Consider the following 16376-nt stretch of genomic DNA (forward strand, 5'->3'; position numbering starts at 1 on the left):
ATGTTTGGGCAACTAACGATCAAACTATTTGGTTTCGAAAAAGTTGCATGTGCGCGCCTAGCCTTACTGTTTGTAAACTGAGCACTAAGACTTATATGAGAGTCCGCGCACATGCAGAATCTATTCTGTCGCAAATTCGAGCAAATTTTTAGTTTGTGTTTTCACACAACACTGTATTGACAAAAAGTTTTAGTATTTTAAAAGAAGTAAAAACAGTTGCTTCTCGTGTATTCTCTTCTACTTCCAGGTTCTCGTGTATTCTCTTCTAATTCCAGGTTTTAACATTTATATCTGCCTCCTTCTACTTCTGTGCATTATGCTTATGAACATAAATCCATTTAAAGCCATTCAACATTTATTTTGACAGATCAACTTAAGCATCTTGCACATGAGCTATGAACTGCGAACTGTGGATGTTCACATATTTTGATTTTTCTTTCACATGAGTTTTATTTATATTCGTATACTGCGACGAATTGTCAACTTATAATTACCCTTTTCAACAAACAAAACGAGTGAGGTATAATTTGAAGTAGCGCGAACAATTTATTCGTTGCAGTGTGGATTGTATGTGGAACGCGAATAGAGATTGACAGTTCTTAGCAAACACGCTGCAATTCGTTACTACCAAATTGTTTTACAAAATTGTCTTATAGAGAACAAAATGCAAATTTTATTATCCTTACATAATCGTAAATTGGTTTCTTACAATTTAAATGTGTTTTGTTTAAAATTGACTTTTTTAAATGTTTAAAATCACGTTTGTTCGTCCATTCGTTCAATCTTTTTTCGCTCTCATGTGCAAGGACCTTTACATCTTTGAAGTTTGAAATTGTGAAATTATTTTATTTCTGTCGTTTTTTTAAATAGAAAATGGAATTGGTATTTAATTTAATTTCATTTATCAACCACTTAAATGTAGTTCATAAATAAGGCTCCAATACAACAAGGGGACCAAAAATATATAAACCCAATACAAAACCATAGATCAAGTAAATTTTTTGTTTTCGATTAAAATGCAATTCTAAAATTTAGAATATTAAAAGAATTAAGATGACTGTATAATGTTCTTGCTTAATTAAAACATAAGTTAATTTCCTTCCAAGCTCTCCGCTTAGCCTTTAAAGTATTTGTGTTAACACGTTTGTCTTCAATTATTTGTATTTTTTCTTCTATAAGAAGCTGTAAAGTAAAATCTGGCCAAAGAAATAATTGTATTTTTCAATTTCATATTTGGTCTTAGAATATCTTAACTTACGCCGTCGGAAGACTCGCAAATCTCTGAACTTTTTCTTTTATTTGCGGGTTCCATGGTGTCGATTTTGTTAATTGCTTTGAAATTTAATTTGTTTACAGATTTCAATTTGTCAGAAAACTGCTGACATGTATAAAATGTAGTAAGTTAAATACTGGTGGAAAAACAAAGTAAGAGTTTAATTTTCGTCATTTAAAGGATTGTTAAATATTTAAGAACACTCAACTAAAGAGACGTTTTAAGAAGATCTAATAGATATGGCTAATAATATCTCTCCATCCCACTCATTTGAAAAAATATAAACATAAACCGTATTTTTGTGTATCTATAATGATCAAGTGAGAAGGAGATACAATTATTTGACGTCAACATTTTTTGAATCAAAACCTTCCAACTAGCGATACATCTTACTAGCTTCAGCAGTGTTTATTGCTTAACTACCAACATGCCTTAGGTCGGTCGGGCTTTTGATAGGATTCTTTACTATTCATATGTTTACCATTTCATATGTCATAAAGCTCAACCTAAGAGTTTGCACAATGTAATGTAGTTTCAAACCTGGGGTGTTGAGAAGAAATGTTGCCCGATTTGTATAAATGTATTTATTTATTTCTTTTTTCTGTTTATAAATTGAACAACAGAAGCGAAGACACTGCTCTTATGCATAGATTCTAAAATAAAACAAACACATTTGTAATGACAATACTGTTGTCAGCTGTCAAACCACGTAAAAATAGAGACTAGAACTGTTTGGGTGCTGAGCTCAAACTTACGATATTTACAATTTAAGTTGAGCACAAATTTTTAGATTGCCTCATATTAGTCCATAACGGGTAAAAATAGTTGTTTCACACAAAAATCTCTACATTTTAGATTCTTTATTTTACAAGGATCGTGGTTTGTAATGTATCTACACTCTTAATAAATTAATAATCTAGATGAATTCATTTATTTTTTGAGCGGAAAGTTTATGCATCTAATAAAATAATAATAATTATAATATCAATCTACACAGAACTTCTTGATTCACTGTACTCTTGCCTGTAGTTTTTCCATAATTTCAATCGAACAGACCTAATTTCTTCGCTCCAAAAACAACAAATGTCAAAATTCTAAAAGTATTCTTCATTGCATTTTTCTTTATCGTCAGTCTGACAGAATTTGACTTGTAATTGAAACAATAAAATACAATTGTTCCCTCAAAGAAAAAGAAACTGCATTTTCATAAACACTTATTCAAAAAGTCATTCACAAAGAAGAAAGAAATTAAGAATTTTCGTACAAATGGATTACGAAGAAAAAACAATTAAACTTCTTGCAGGGATCCACATAGCCGATAAGCCAAATGATTTTCTTCAACTCGAGAATCTGGATGGCGAAGGAACAATTTACTATCTCAAAACAGTGATTGCCCTAAAACTTGATCTTAATGCAGACCAACTTGGTAAGTAGGTGTATACCTACCTATTTGTTGTGTATTCTTTTGTCTACTGTGTGTTTTTTGTAAATTCTGAAACTACAAACATTTTTCTTTGCTCAAAACTTTTTTTCTCGCATTCAACAATTTTATTTAGATATTGTTTATTATGGTGTTATTTTGGACGATGATACACCATTGTCTCACATCGAGCACGAAGGTGCCGTCCATTGTTTTAAGAGAACAAAACGATACGAACCATACATCCCGAAATTGCCTGAGAATTGTGAGACCGAAGTTCAGTCACTCTTCAATGTTATATCGAACATTCAGATCAATGTAAATTCGAGGGTGAATATTTTGCAAAAAATTCTGGCAGAATATCCGGAGTTCCGGAGAAATCTTGGTGCTCAGGCATTGATTAGGGATTCGGTGTTATTCAATACACTCCATCAGCCGGAGGTTGTTAAGAATATCGCTAAAAAGTATCCAATTATTTGTGAAGCAGCTGCGTTTATTGTGGAAACAGTTAAGAAGGAACTTGCTCGTAATTCTAACTATGGTAAATTGTACTACCTTTTTTTCTGTCAAAATAAAAATCTCTTGTTTTAGTTGCTGAAATAGTTTCGGACACAACTACAAGTTCTGAGGAGGAAAACTCTGGAACGCCTGCAAATCAATCGGAACAAGCCCGAATCCGCCGTATAAGTCGTCACCAGTTGGCAGCCGCCTTGCAGCAAGCTGGCACTACCTCCATGAACTCATTGTCTGACATTGCACAACGCAACACAGGAACTAACGACTCTGTATCGGCAACTAATCCACAAACACCACAAGCCTCCACCGGCGGCGGCAGTGGAGGCGGACGAATTCTCTCGTCTACTTTCAGTAATGCTCTTGCCAGAGCCCTTGGAGCTCTCGGAGGAGCTAATAACTCAAACCCGGCTAGCAACACCGAATCTACTGAAGCAACCAATAATAGCGAGGCAATGCAATGGATGGACAGCGACCCATTGGAGGCGACTACCCCAAGCGACGATATCAATGATTTACCAGCAAGGTATCGCGATCATCAATATGCCGATCAATTGCGACTCATGAGTCAAATGGGTTTCACTAATTATGCAGAGAACATAAGCTACTTGACGATTACTAATGGAAATGTGGAAAACGCTGTCAACCTAATCATGGGTACCCAGGATACTCGTTAATTGGCATTAAAGACAAAGAACCCAAATAAAATCATACAAATTTATATAATTGTAATGCTTAGTATTTATTTTTCTCAGTAATAATAAATTAATAGATACATTTCACATCATAAAGTGTTTGTTTTTGTTTTTTTTTGTTGTTTGCTATTGCATTTTATAAGTGGGGACAAGGATACTTGTGTACAAATATGATGTTTTAGGGACAGGACAACATATACATATATAATTAACAAGCTGCTCATAGTTTAAAAGGTTTATTCTTCTTTTTTTTTTAACTATGAAATAAGGAAGTCAAGAGCTTTATCTTTATTATTATCGAACTTAATAAGGGCTTCTGATATTTTTGATTCATCAAATCCCAAATCGAGAAGTTCACTCAACGGTATAAGATGTTCAATTATCTAAAAATTAAATTTTAAAATAAGATTAAAAAAGAGAACTATTTTATTTAAAAAAATAAAATTTACTTACTTTTTTATCATCATTACCATAAAGTTCGGCTATTTTGGATACTCTTTCTAAAGGAAATCCCATAAAACTGATATTTTTCGCCAACTTTTGTGAAGATGGTGAAAGTTTCATAAAGCTAGTCGAGGAAGAGGAAGAAGATCGAGACGGTTGATTTGGACTTGGTAGCGATTGCGCTGAATCAGCTGAGTTTCCTGAAGTTGATTAAAATAAATATTAAAAAGAAATATGAGTACATTTTAAACATTTTTATCATAATTTTATTTATTATTTTAGTTTTTTTAATTAAGTTTAGTTTATTAAAAGAATTATCAAAAGAAATACCATATCCATGTGATAATAATGGCGAAAATCTAAAATCCTATGTCGTTAAAACACAAAATTAAGCTAGTTCAAGATTGGTTCCACAAGGGTTTTCCTAGTTTCCTGTGGGCTGAAGATTCATTCAGTTAATGCAAACAAATTAAATACTTTTACTGCAGAAATACAACACTTTTTGCATAAATTAAATTTAATAGTATTGACTGAGATAAATATTTTTGTAGAAGAAACCCTCTTTATTACATTGAAAGTGAGTGATGATTGGTAATAAATGAAAGTAACTTAGTTGGAAAAATATGGTCGGAAGAAAGCACGCGCAAACTACAGAGGCATCATTCTCCTTAACATTGGATATAAGATCCTTTCTGCCGTATTATGTGAACGTCTGATTCTGAAGCCGTTCGTCAACAACCTGTCCTTATCAATGTGGTTTCAGACCAGGAAAGTCCGCTATCGACCAAATTTTCACACTACGGCAGATCTTAGAAAAAAACCCAGGAACTTCAAATCAATACCCACCATCTCTTTATCGATTTTAAAGCCGCGTACGACAGCATCTATAGGGAACAGCTCTACCTAGTTCTGGCATCCCTTTCAAACTTATTCGTTTGTGCAGAATGACGATGGAGAATGCACGCTGCTCTATCAAGGTCAGAAAAGATCTTACCGATGCATTTGATGTCAAAAAAGGTTTTAAACAAGGCGACGCATTGTCATGCGACTTCTTGAACATCGTTCTGGAAAGAATTGTGCAAAACTCAACCGTCAACACTAGAAGCACAATCTTCCAAAGGTCCTTCCAATTACTCGGATACGCAGATGCTATTGACATAATTGGAAGATCAAAGCGTGATGTCAGTGGAGCGTTTTTGAGCATTGCGACGAAAGCGAAGAAGATGGGTTTTAGTGGTAAATGAGGGCAAGACCAAGTAAATGCTGTCATCAAAAAAGGACATTGAACAACGACGTTTTGGACAAAATGTTACCATGGACAGCTATAACTTTGAGGTAGTTAAGGACTTTGTGTCTACCTAGGCACCGCTATTAACACAGACAACGACACCAGCGCTGAAATCAAACGAATAATAACTCTTGCAAATCGCAGCTTCTTTGGACTTAGAAGGTAATTGAGAAGTTAAGTCCTCTCTCAAGCATCTAAGATCACCGTCATTCCTGTCAAAGAAAGATGAACGTATTAGAAGGCTTCAAGAGAAAAACTCTTCGGGTAATTTTTGGTCCCGTATGCATAGGTGGAGAATAGAGGAGAAGATATAACGACGAACTGTACGGGCTGTACAGCGACACTGACCTAGTTAGCAGAATTAAAGTCCAACGGCTTAAATGGCTAGGTCATGTAGAGCGAATGGACATCAACGCTCCAGCCCGGAAGGTCTTCAAATCCAACCCCGAGGGACGGCGCAGTGGAGGAAGACCGCGACTCAGGTGGGTAAAGACCTTGCGTGGCAAGGCATTCCACATACGTGTAGTACGGCTAAAAAATTAATCTCTGTACTTCGTAGTACGGCCGAAGTTGGACTCAAGATAAATTGATGGGCATTCCTAACATCGTGGGTTTTTCGGTTAAATTATTTAAGGGGAGGAATGCAACTGTCAATATAACGGTGGGAGTCAAACTGACTTCCATGTAGACATAGGGAAAGCTATTTGATTGTCTATAGTCTGTCTGAAAACAAGTAAGAGAAATCAGTGTAGTTCGATGATGAGTGATACTGTTTGCAATTCATAATTATTGAAAAAGGCAAAGCTTAGAACTGCACTGAGTAAATTCTCTACATGTGAGCGAACGCAAGAAGCTAAAGTTATCTTGATTCCTAAGATTAAAAATCTTATGATCGATGGTAACAAGGGACTGTCGGCCTGCCTCATGGGTAAGATTGGATTGTCCTATATGCATAGGGTATTAGTTTTCCATCTTTCACCCTAGAAAAATCAATACTTAGGTAGACAAAACCAGGACCAAAGGTTAACAAATTGGTAGCGTTTGTTAAGTCTTGGTAGCTTAGAAAGAGGGACTCACTCGAAGTATTTTTACAAAGACGAGAGGGTGAATCTTATAAAATACTTTTAGCGAATTTCAAAAACTAAGCGACAAAGCAATGCAAGGGGCAGCAAGTTTAAAAACTTTTCATCAAATAAGGCTAACTGCCAGGAGTTGATGTTGCGAGTGATTATCTTAAACTGCCAAAATAACGGTAACAAAGGTAAGACAAGAAACTTTACGACGATGTTCCAGTGACATAATCGAGCTGATGATGTTAAGATCAACAATCATTTTAAAAGTTCTTCTTTGAATACTGTTTAAGAGGCTTAAATAAGTTACTGGAGCGCCAGCCCAGAGATGAGAGTTAAATTTATTCAAGTTTCGGACGTATATAGGTTTTTTAGATTGTAGCCCGATCAGACATAGACATCTTGCTGCATCATTTTTGGCGACATCGCGTATCTGATCGCTCCACAAAAGGTGGTTGTTGAAACACATTCCGAGGATGTCGAGATTTTCATTTTCGTTGATGGAAGTGCCACTCATAGATAGTGGCAAAGAGAATATCTCGCTTTAACGATACAAGACAGCATTGAGTTTTAGAAGCATTAAATTCCACATGGTTTTTTATTCCCTATTGTACAATGCTGTGTATTATATCATATTTTGCCGTTGCAGTTCCACATCCGAAGAGGAGGGATGAGCTTAAAACCGAAACAATGTATTGGATTAGAAGTAGCAGACAGGTAATAATTAACTGTCATATTTTTGATAGTCAAATTTAACGATTATTTTTATTCCTTCTCGTACAAGATGATTCAACTCAATTCAATTCAATTGAACGATTTCAGATTATAATTGTCCCAAATCATTGTTGCTATGGTGAAATTTTAAAATGATTTTTATAAAATATCTGAATTAAAGTATTAAATTGGCTGTATTTTGATAACATTCTTACTTTCAATGAATGAATAGGTCTGGTAGCTCTATTTATAAACAACGTATTCGTAGGAAAATGACTATCACATTATTATTGTGACAGTTGGACTACCACCTTACATAGATCGAATTCCATTATTTTGATTGTCATTTATCAACAATCACCTTAGCCGATTCCAACCCAGCATTTATTTTTTGGGTTTCAGACTTGAATCCGCTCTAAACAACTTGTGTTGAACGGTTCGAAAGAAAATTTGTATCCAACGAAGTAAAGATTCTCCAGAACGGTGTGAAGATTCGTTCCACTGTTCGATGAGATGAACCATGAGATTACTAGAAAGCCGTATTGCCGGTCGTTAAGAAGCTTCCGTTCCTCAAGATATTCCTTAAACTAATAATTAATCAGCTTTTCCATGACCTTAAAAAGAAGGGACGTTACTGCTTTCGGTCGATAACTAATAAATATGTCAAGAAGTAATCGTAAAGCGGCAAAACACTTGCACCTTCAAGCACACCATTATGAAATAAGATTTATCAATCAAAAACACTAAAGTTAAATCATCATGGCAAAGGCAGGAAAATTACCAACATCAACTTAACTAACACAGCCAACATATCAACAATATCTTAAAACGCTTGCATAAAACAGAAGATACATACCAGCAAATAGAAAAAAGTAATGATTCGCTTCTTCCGAGTGTTCCTTATTTACCCAACAAAAAAGTTAAAATCGATGTTTAATCACATGTGCGCACAAATTGCTGAATGTCAACCACCTTCAATGAAAAGCTTCCCTTAAAAAAATGATAAACAAAACAATAAATATCCAAATGCATCAATTGTTATCAAATTCTTGATCCAAATCGACAAAAGAACTGTTCTGCTAACAATCCCTAATTATCGAATGACTTCACACCATCCTTCCAAGGTCTTGCAGCTGACCTTGGATTCGGTGAAAAAACGCTCTTTTTTCCAAATTGCTATAAAACTTACTAATAAATAGTTATTATTAATTTCAATTTAATAATTAGCTAAGGATTGGGCGATAATGTTAACTCCACAGTTGTTTGTAATTCAAAGAAAGTTGTAATTGTAATTAGGGCATCAAAAAGACGTTATTTTTCTACTAGACTAAATCTCTCTTTTGGCTGGCCATAAGCTGTGGAAAAAATCTTAAGGATATAGCTGTTGGTCAAACTATAATTAACTCAAATATAGGTTTTGATTGTGACGAACTGAATGCAAAGTTTATATCTCTTCCATCCTTTCAAGAAAATAATATCTTTAACTTTTTAAATTTGGAAGATAACAACTTATCTTTGAATGGTTTTACCTTCTCAAACGTCAATGAAGAGGATGTTCTCAAGTTCTGCTTATCTATAAAATCTATTTGGTTTCGGAAATATCCACCCAGTTTTTTTAAAATCAACTCATTCCTATACATTTAAAACCATTATCCACATTATAACGACTGGGGTTTTTCCTGCGAATCGGAATAATTTCTATACCAAAAAACTGAGTATCGACCTACACCTAATTTACTATTCTTATCGAAAGTTTTTGAAAAATTTATGAATACGCAGATAATACGTTACTTAGATTACAATGACCTTATATGTCTAAACCAATTCGAATTTCCTCCAGGTCTTACTTGCACTACAGCTCTTAAAAATGATATCGACAAAAAAGAGATAATGTGGATAAGGAGAACGTTACTTTCCTTTTAGATTTCTCAAAAGCAGTACTAAACTGATGGAAAAATTTGAGTTTACCTCATCTTTAACCAAATTTATTTTTTCTTAATTATCGTCAAGGTTTAAAGCAGTGTTAGTAGTAGACAAACGTCATCGTTCTTTCCTCTAAGCCAAAGTGTTCCCCAAGGATCAGTTATGGGACCTCCTCTATTCACAATATATATAAATGAGCTTCCCTCCTTTCATATGTATGCCAATGACGTCCAGCTTAGATACTGGTGTCCTCTTGGTTTTATAGAAAATTGTGCTTGTGAGATAAATCAGGATCTTAAAAAAAGTCTTACAATGATCAGAATCAATAGATTGATTATGCTTACACAAACTAAGACCAAGTGTCTGATTATTACGAAAAATCAATTAGAAATGGCTTATTTTGCTAACTCAGCAGAGAAAATAGAACACTCACCTGAACAAATCACATAAATAAAGCTATATTGGAAGAGTTTATGGAGGCTTACGAATGTTATGGAATACTGAAAACATCACCCTATTGAACACAAAAATCACTTCTCATTCCCCTACTATTTTATGGTTTTAAAATTGTTTGCAATTATGATTTTAATGACAAAAGAAAGCTAAGTTGTTTATAATAGTGAAACACGTTATGTTTTCGGGATACGCAGATATGATTATGTTTCTGCAAAAAAAAAACACTAACAATGCTAAATAGTATAGCAAGTAGTATTTTGCAAACAAAAAAACAGAATATCTCTTCAACAAAGTTCAGTTCCAGCGCTCAAATAGAACATTTTCAATGATCCCACTGCGCTTCACCTACATTATTTCAATTCGTCGAATATTTATGTATAAGCGATTCGGTTGTGGAATTTCCTAGCTTTGGTAATACGGACGATTACATACAGCACTTGATTAAAGACGAGGCTTCGACGGTACTTTGAGGCTCATAAGTAATAGATTAAATTCCTTAAGAGTAATAGTTCTGATGCGGACAGACCATGCTTGTCTAGCATATTCAAAGAGAGGTCTAATAGGGATTTAGTAGTGGTTCGAGAAATCTTCAGAGCAACGCTTTTTTAAACCAAGGAATGAGTTTGTTTTGTTAATAATATGATCAAAATGACGCAAATAGAATAGATAGAATGAATGGTACCATCGTTCAGACTATAAGTTCGGGAGGGAAGATGTGAATAGACCCATTTGAATTATCAATCATATTAATAACGTCGTTGATAGTTAGCATAAATAATAAAGAACCAAGGTGGCTCCCTTGAGGAACTCCTGAATTTGCATAAATGGAATCGCAAATTGAGAACCTAAAAATCAACTCTATATTGTTGTTCTAGGTATCATCTAAAAATAAATAAATTAGGTGGCGCAACAGTCCGTAGAGAACCAGGGCCTAGTGACTTATAACTGTCAACCATTCCTGTGTGCGAGTAATTGCAGGGATAGAGGGGACCTACAGTTTATATGCCGAATCCGAACGGCTAATTTGAGACTCACTTTTTTATGACAAGAATTACTCTTGGAGAATTTGTTAATTCCTGGCAAGAGGCGGTACCCGTGAATAAAACTTTTGGTGGCACAGGCAGGGAGCGAACCCAAGACCTCTCGCATGACAGTCCAACGCACTAACTATCATGCCACGGGTACTAGTTATTATCTAAGCCTTCAAATAAAAAGGATGTAAAATCAAGGGCTTTTAGTTGAACATAAATAATTTGTGTGACTTATTTTATCAAATTCTTTACCTTTGGTGTCAATGTGCACTTCATTTTTTTTTCTCATTCGTTTCAGAGTTCCAGACACAAATAAAGTTAGAATGGATGCAGTAGATCTGCGATTTAAGAAGCCATGTTGTTGGAAGAAACAATAGGTCTACAATGAAAATAGAGAGAGTCGTAGACAATGTTTTTCAAAAGGTTTGAAACAGCAGAAAGCTTGTCTCTGTGCTTGTAGTTCATAACATCAATTTCCTTCGTTTTTTTATGAACAGGAAATATAAAGGATTCTTTCCAAAGCTTCGGGATGATGGCTTGAGGAATAGAAATAGTATAAAAAGTCCTGAAAGAGGTAGCACATTATCTGTAAGTAGACTTAATTTATTGTCGAAAATATCATTGCTATTTCGAATTGGTTAAGGTAGGTGCATTAGGTTATTTTTAGGAAGTCAAACAAAAGTGAAGATGATTACTTTACGATCGGCTTAAGAGTGATGCAAAAAGATTTGTAGAATGCAGATGTCATATCGAGAAATCTGATGATGAGGTGAAGCTATCGGATTTACTTCTTTTAATGTCGATAAATTAATAGAAACGTTTGGGATCCGTAATCAGATTATCATGCATTTTTCCGATGTTTTTAAGAAATATGAATTCACAAAGACACGAAAAGCTGCATTGAGCTTGCTGATAGTTTGAGAAGTGAACACCTGACCTGGTTTTCAAATGTTTTTCCACAATGTATTTCTGATATTTTGTATTTTTATTATACCAGTGAGGGGTGAAAAGTTCAGGATGGAATTGGTCAAGACTAGATAGTGGATACATATGTAAGTACTTTCCGAAACGAGAGGATTAAAAGCATCATATTTAAGATTGAAGTAACCGAATATGATTAAATCTTTGAGAGTATCTGTGACAGCAAGTTGATATTTTTAGGTAGTGTCTGTGAGGGACGAATAAATCCTTTAATGAGACTATCATCTAAGCGGTCGCGTGCAGCTAAAACGACTCAGAGCTCAGAATGAGCACTATTATTACTATCGTTGCCGCTATCGGCTCGAAGACAACGATGTTTGTTTTGGCCAATGCGAAGATGTCATACGGATTTTTTTGGAAATGTTTTGATAGAAATGTATTCTTTCGACAAGAAAGTGTTATCAGTGTTATTTGATCAGCTCAAATTGTAAAATTTAAATGAACTAAAAAAGTCTGGAATTATCGTGATTGAAACGTTAAGACTACGCTACCAAGATTGGTTGGGATAAGCTCGCAATCAAGAAAATGTAAAAAGATTTGTTCAAAAGGAGACTATCAACAAATTTTGGCAAAGTTAATTAATGTTAAGTAGCTTCACTGTTCTCCCTTCCAACCGTCTTGATGACAAGACATTTATGAAATTTAAAATTAAGATTCAACTTACTCTTTGATTGATCAACCATTGTTTGACTATTGTTTCTCGTTCTCCTTATTTCAGAATCCCTTATTTCATCCTTCAATTCCTTAAGAATGTCCGGAACACTTTTGGATTTACTTTTCGAAACAATTTCGTTGGCTTCCAATCGATTGCCAATGAATGCATTGCACACCGTACCACTATCGGCACTTTGCATCCCATATCGAGAATCACAGTTATAATTATTTAAAAACGTCCCATTTGGATAGTTATTGTATTTATTATTGTGGTCGGCCATCGACACCGCCGCCGACATTACCACAGGAGAAGAATTCTGTATTTGAAGCTGCGTCGACGGCGTTGTGTAGTTTCCATATAGATAATTGTGATTACTCACTTCTGGCAAGTTGTTATAATTAAAATACAAATCGGCCGCACAAGGTTCCATATTATTGTGATGCTTAACAGTTTCATAGTTCATCATATTATACTGATGGTGCTGATGGGTTTGGTGTTGTTGTTGTTGGAGATGAAGGGCTTGCGTTTGAGACACCATCGAATTGTAGTAGAAATTTGACTCTTGACTTGTATTGCATTGACTGATTGCTACGGGTGGTTGAAAGCCTTTAGAATTCTCACTAAGAACAGTTGGAGATTGTTCAGGTGTTTTGTTGGAGCTACTATCTTCTTCGACAACAGTAGCTGTAGCTGAAGCTGTATCTGTTAGTTCACCATTGCTAACGGAATGTTTCTGAGTATCGTTCAGTACTTGAGCTAAAATATCTAAGTCGTTAATTGTCTTAAGCTCGATATTGTCGAAGGGCGACGATGTATCATTTTCAAAATCTGAATAATTAATTTTACTAGGAATTAAAACTGTGGAAGGTGAGTATGTCGAGTACGATGAGCTTAAGGGGATCGCAACTGTTGGTTGTAGGATGGTGTCGTAGCTTTGTCGTGAATGGTGATTTGATTGGTCAGCGTTGTTGGTGGTGACGACGTCGGCAACTGGTGCCTTATCATTTACTTTATTATTCTCTTCTTCTTTGTCTTCGTTATCTGAGCCTGAGGAGAGATCTTCTGCACTCGGATAGGAAACTGCTGTGAGAAGCTGTTTCTGTTTGGCTTCGTTGTCGCGACATTTTTGCAACTCATAGATTCGTATCCGCTCACGACGATTTTCTCGTTCGACCTCACGAACTTTTCTCCATTCCGCAAGTTTCTTTATCACTTGTTTTTCCAATTGAAAATTATATGTGAATTCCGGAGATTCGTATTGGTCCTCGGTTATATTGCTTAGACGATTTACAACCGCCTGTGGAATGGTTACTTTGGGAGGTGGTTTGTATTTTTCAGATATTTTGACAGGCACTCCATCCATGTAATTAAAATTATTAAAAGACATGATGTTTTGGAGGAGTCTTGTTTTTATTTAAGTTGCGAAAAAAATAAAAGAAAGGAAAGAAAAGAATTATTGTGATCAGAGAATTTATCAGAGTTGGTGAGTCATTTTATAGATTTAATTATTATACAAATATAAACAGTTATTTCTACTTACCACTAACTCATGTTTTTTCTTTGTTTTCCATTCGATTTAAAAAAGATAAATTAAAAAGTTTTACTATAAAATTTCGTAGTAAAAATAGAAGAAACAAGAAAAAAACTAAAAAGTTTTGTCAGTTCAGTAATCGGATAAGAAAAAATTGACACTTTTATTTTGTAGGTTTGTTCGATTTCAAATTTGAATATCATATGTCATGCTGAATGATGCAAATAGGGTGATTTGTTATTAGTTTGCCAATTCGCCGAAAATAATAAATTTTGGGTTTTGGGCTAATGGTGTATAGCAAAAACACTCTATTAAGCACTCCATACACAGTTCAACTTGTCTTTCAATTTAATGTTAATTTCATCAAATCAACTCGTGTGTGGGCTTGAATTTGATTTTTTTGAAGGTTGACGATTGAGTTGGAAGAAAATCAAAAGATTTTGAATTTATTCAAGTTGATGTGAATGTTTTCAACTTAGTTGAGGTGTGTGAAGGCAAGTCATTTGATTTACTGTCAAACCAAACGCATTCCATCACTTTCTTAGCAAGAAATTAAATGAGATAAAAAAACAAAGACGTGAATAATCTCAATAGAATTATCTCTGTGGTCATGTCTGATGTCTCGTCTCTCTGGTTTTGGTGTGGTTTTTAACGAGAAAAAAATGATGTTTTGACAGTTGAAGCAGAAGTCTTTCAACGACGTTTATGTAGTGTGTGGCGAAGCATCGATTTAGTTGACAACTAAATGGAAAATAAAATTGAATCGTGTATGGAGTGCATTAGAGTTTTATTGGTATATACTTTCAAAACTTAATGGCTAAACCACAATCACGCGTTAGGTTGGTCGGACTTTTGACATGCTTATCACTGATTTTAAGATATTTTACGATATCATGTGTCATAAAGTTGGTGCTGAGAATTTGCAAGACGTAATGAAGCATCAAACCTCGGGTGTTGAAAAGAGAGTTTATTTAAGTTTACTAACATTATATTGATTATTTATTGTTTTTTTATTTTATTTTTTTAAATAAATGTAGGAACAGAAGGGAAAACAACGCTGCTTTATACATATTCTGAATTAAAATTGCAATGACAAAAGGATTTTTTTCAGGCGTTGAGCTCGAGCTTACGATATTTATGATTTAAAGCGAGGGCAAAGCTAGAGGTTCCATTTCAGATTGCTTCATAACAGTCAATTGTTTCTATTCAATATGTCAAAGTAAACATGACCATACCTTTTAGTGCTTTAGCTTTTTGTTTGGTAAAATGGTATAAAGTTTCAAACTTAACTCTTATTTTTATTAAAAAGCAAACACTATTAAACCAATTTTTAGACTGTCTAAGAGCCCAACTAAGGAGTTTCTATTCTCTTATAAAAACTGTCAAAACATGGGCAATATTTATGGTTCTTTGATATGCTTTGATTTTCACTTTGCTAAACTTAAGACCAGTTTATGTTATTTATAGACAATTACACGCATTTTAAAACACGACAGCCATTTTATAATCTATACAACGTCAAAAATAAACAAACTAATTGAGAAAATTACTTTGCGAGACTTTTTGATTTGGAAAAAATAAAAACTATAATTAAAATGTCAATAGACTTAAGTATCGATCGAGTTTTGATATTTTTGAATACGCTTGCGTTGTATAGGCGATATTCTATTCCGTTCGTATTGATAGAATAGCAAGTGTTCATCGTAGATTTTTTAAATTTTGTCTCCGTTTTTCACGTGGCCTGATGGACTTCTATTACCTCCATACGCTTAAAGACTTCCCTTCATAAATGTCCCATCTCTTTTTTTCACAGATATTGTTTGTAGTTCTGTTTAAACCTATTGTTTTGCATGGAAGGATTTCATACGTCTATTTATTTCTTTATGTTATACCTTAACAAGATTGTTTCCAGTTCTGCTTTATAGCTATTGTTTTGCATGGAAGGATATCATACGTCTATTTATTCTTTGCTTAAGCGTAACAAGAAATGTACACCTACAACGAGCTTTCCTTAGTTTCCTTACAACTAGTTCTTTTGATTAATTAATCAGTAATTCCAAGAATTTCTCTATACTCACTGATTGTACATATAAATAACATTTTGAAATCTTCAAGCTTTGTATAATGTTATTGCTATAATTAGTTGAATTTATGTAAGTTTTGAGTTCAGATTTAAGTAAATATTATAAACTTAACGATACCATTGAACGTATTTTATAAATTTGTAAAAATATATTTAAATAGTTGGAAGAACAAAATTGTTTTACTTGGAAAAATTGAAGATCATTGGAAAAGTGTTTTCCATTGAAATCCAGCCGAAAATGTTTTCTGTTCATTCTGTCATTGGAATTATATAAATTTAAAACAATAATTTTAGCATAA

The 16376-nt window shown here is 34.2% G+C and overlaps 2 protein-coding genes across 2 annotated transcripts; one reads left to right on the top strand and one right to left on the bottom strand.

The window, feature by feature from the left end:
- The first annotated feature begins 2377 nt into the window (after nucleotides 1–2377).
- Nucleotides 2378–3990, top strand: LOC129939045 (uncharacterized). The gene is made up of 3 exons (XM_056046910.1): nucleotides 2378–2699; nucleotides 2830–3234; nucleotides 3285–3990. Exons 1-3 carry the CDS (start codon nucleotides 2540–2542, stop codon nucleotides 3881–3883), a joined length of 1164 nt encoding a protein of 387 aa, XP_055902885.1. The 5' UTR covers nucleotides 2378–2539; the 3' UTR covers nucleotides 3884–3990.
- On the bottom strand, nucleotides 3924–14163 carry LOC129939043 (probable serine/threonine-protein kinase cdc7). The gene is made up of 4 exons (XM_056046909.1): nucleotides 14004–14163; nucleotides 12473–13866; nucleotides 4355–4545; nucleotides 3924–4284 (listed from the first exon to the last, which is right to left on the bottom strand). The coding sequence occupies exons 2-4, from the start codon at nucleotides 13848–13850 to the stop codon at nucleotides 4159–4161; spliced, it is 1695 nt and encodes a 564-aa protein (XP_055902884.1). The 5' UTR covers nucleotides 13851–13866; nucleotides 14004–14163; the 3' UTR covers nucleotides 3924–4158.
- Nucleotides 14164–16376: the final 2213 nt, after the last annotated feature.

This window comes from Eupeodes corollae, chromosome 1 (assembly GCF_945859685.1).
Source record: "Eupeodes corollae chromosome 1, idEupCoro1.1, whole genome shotgun sequence".
NCBI lineage: Eukaryota > Metazoa > Arthropoda > Insecta > Diptera > Syrphidae > Eupeodes > Eupeodes corollae.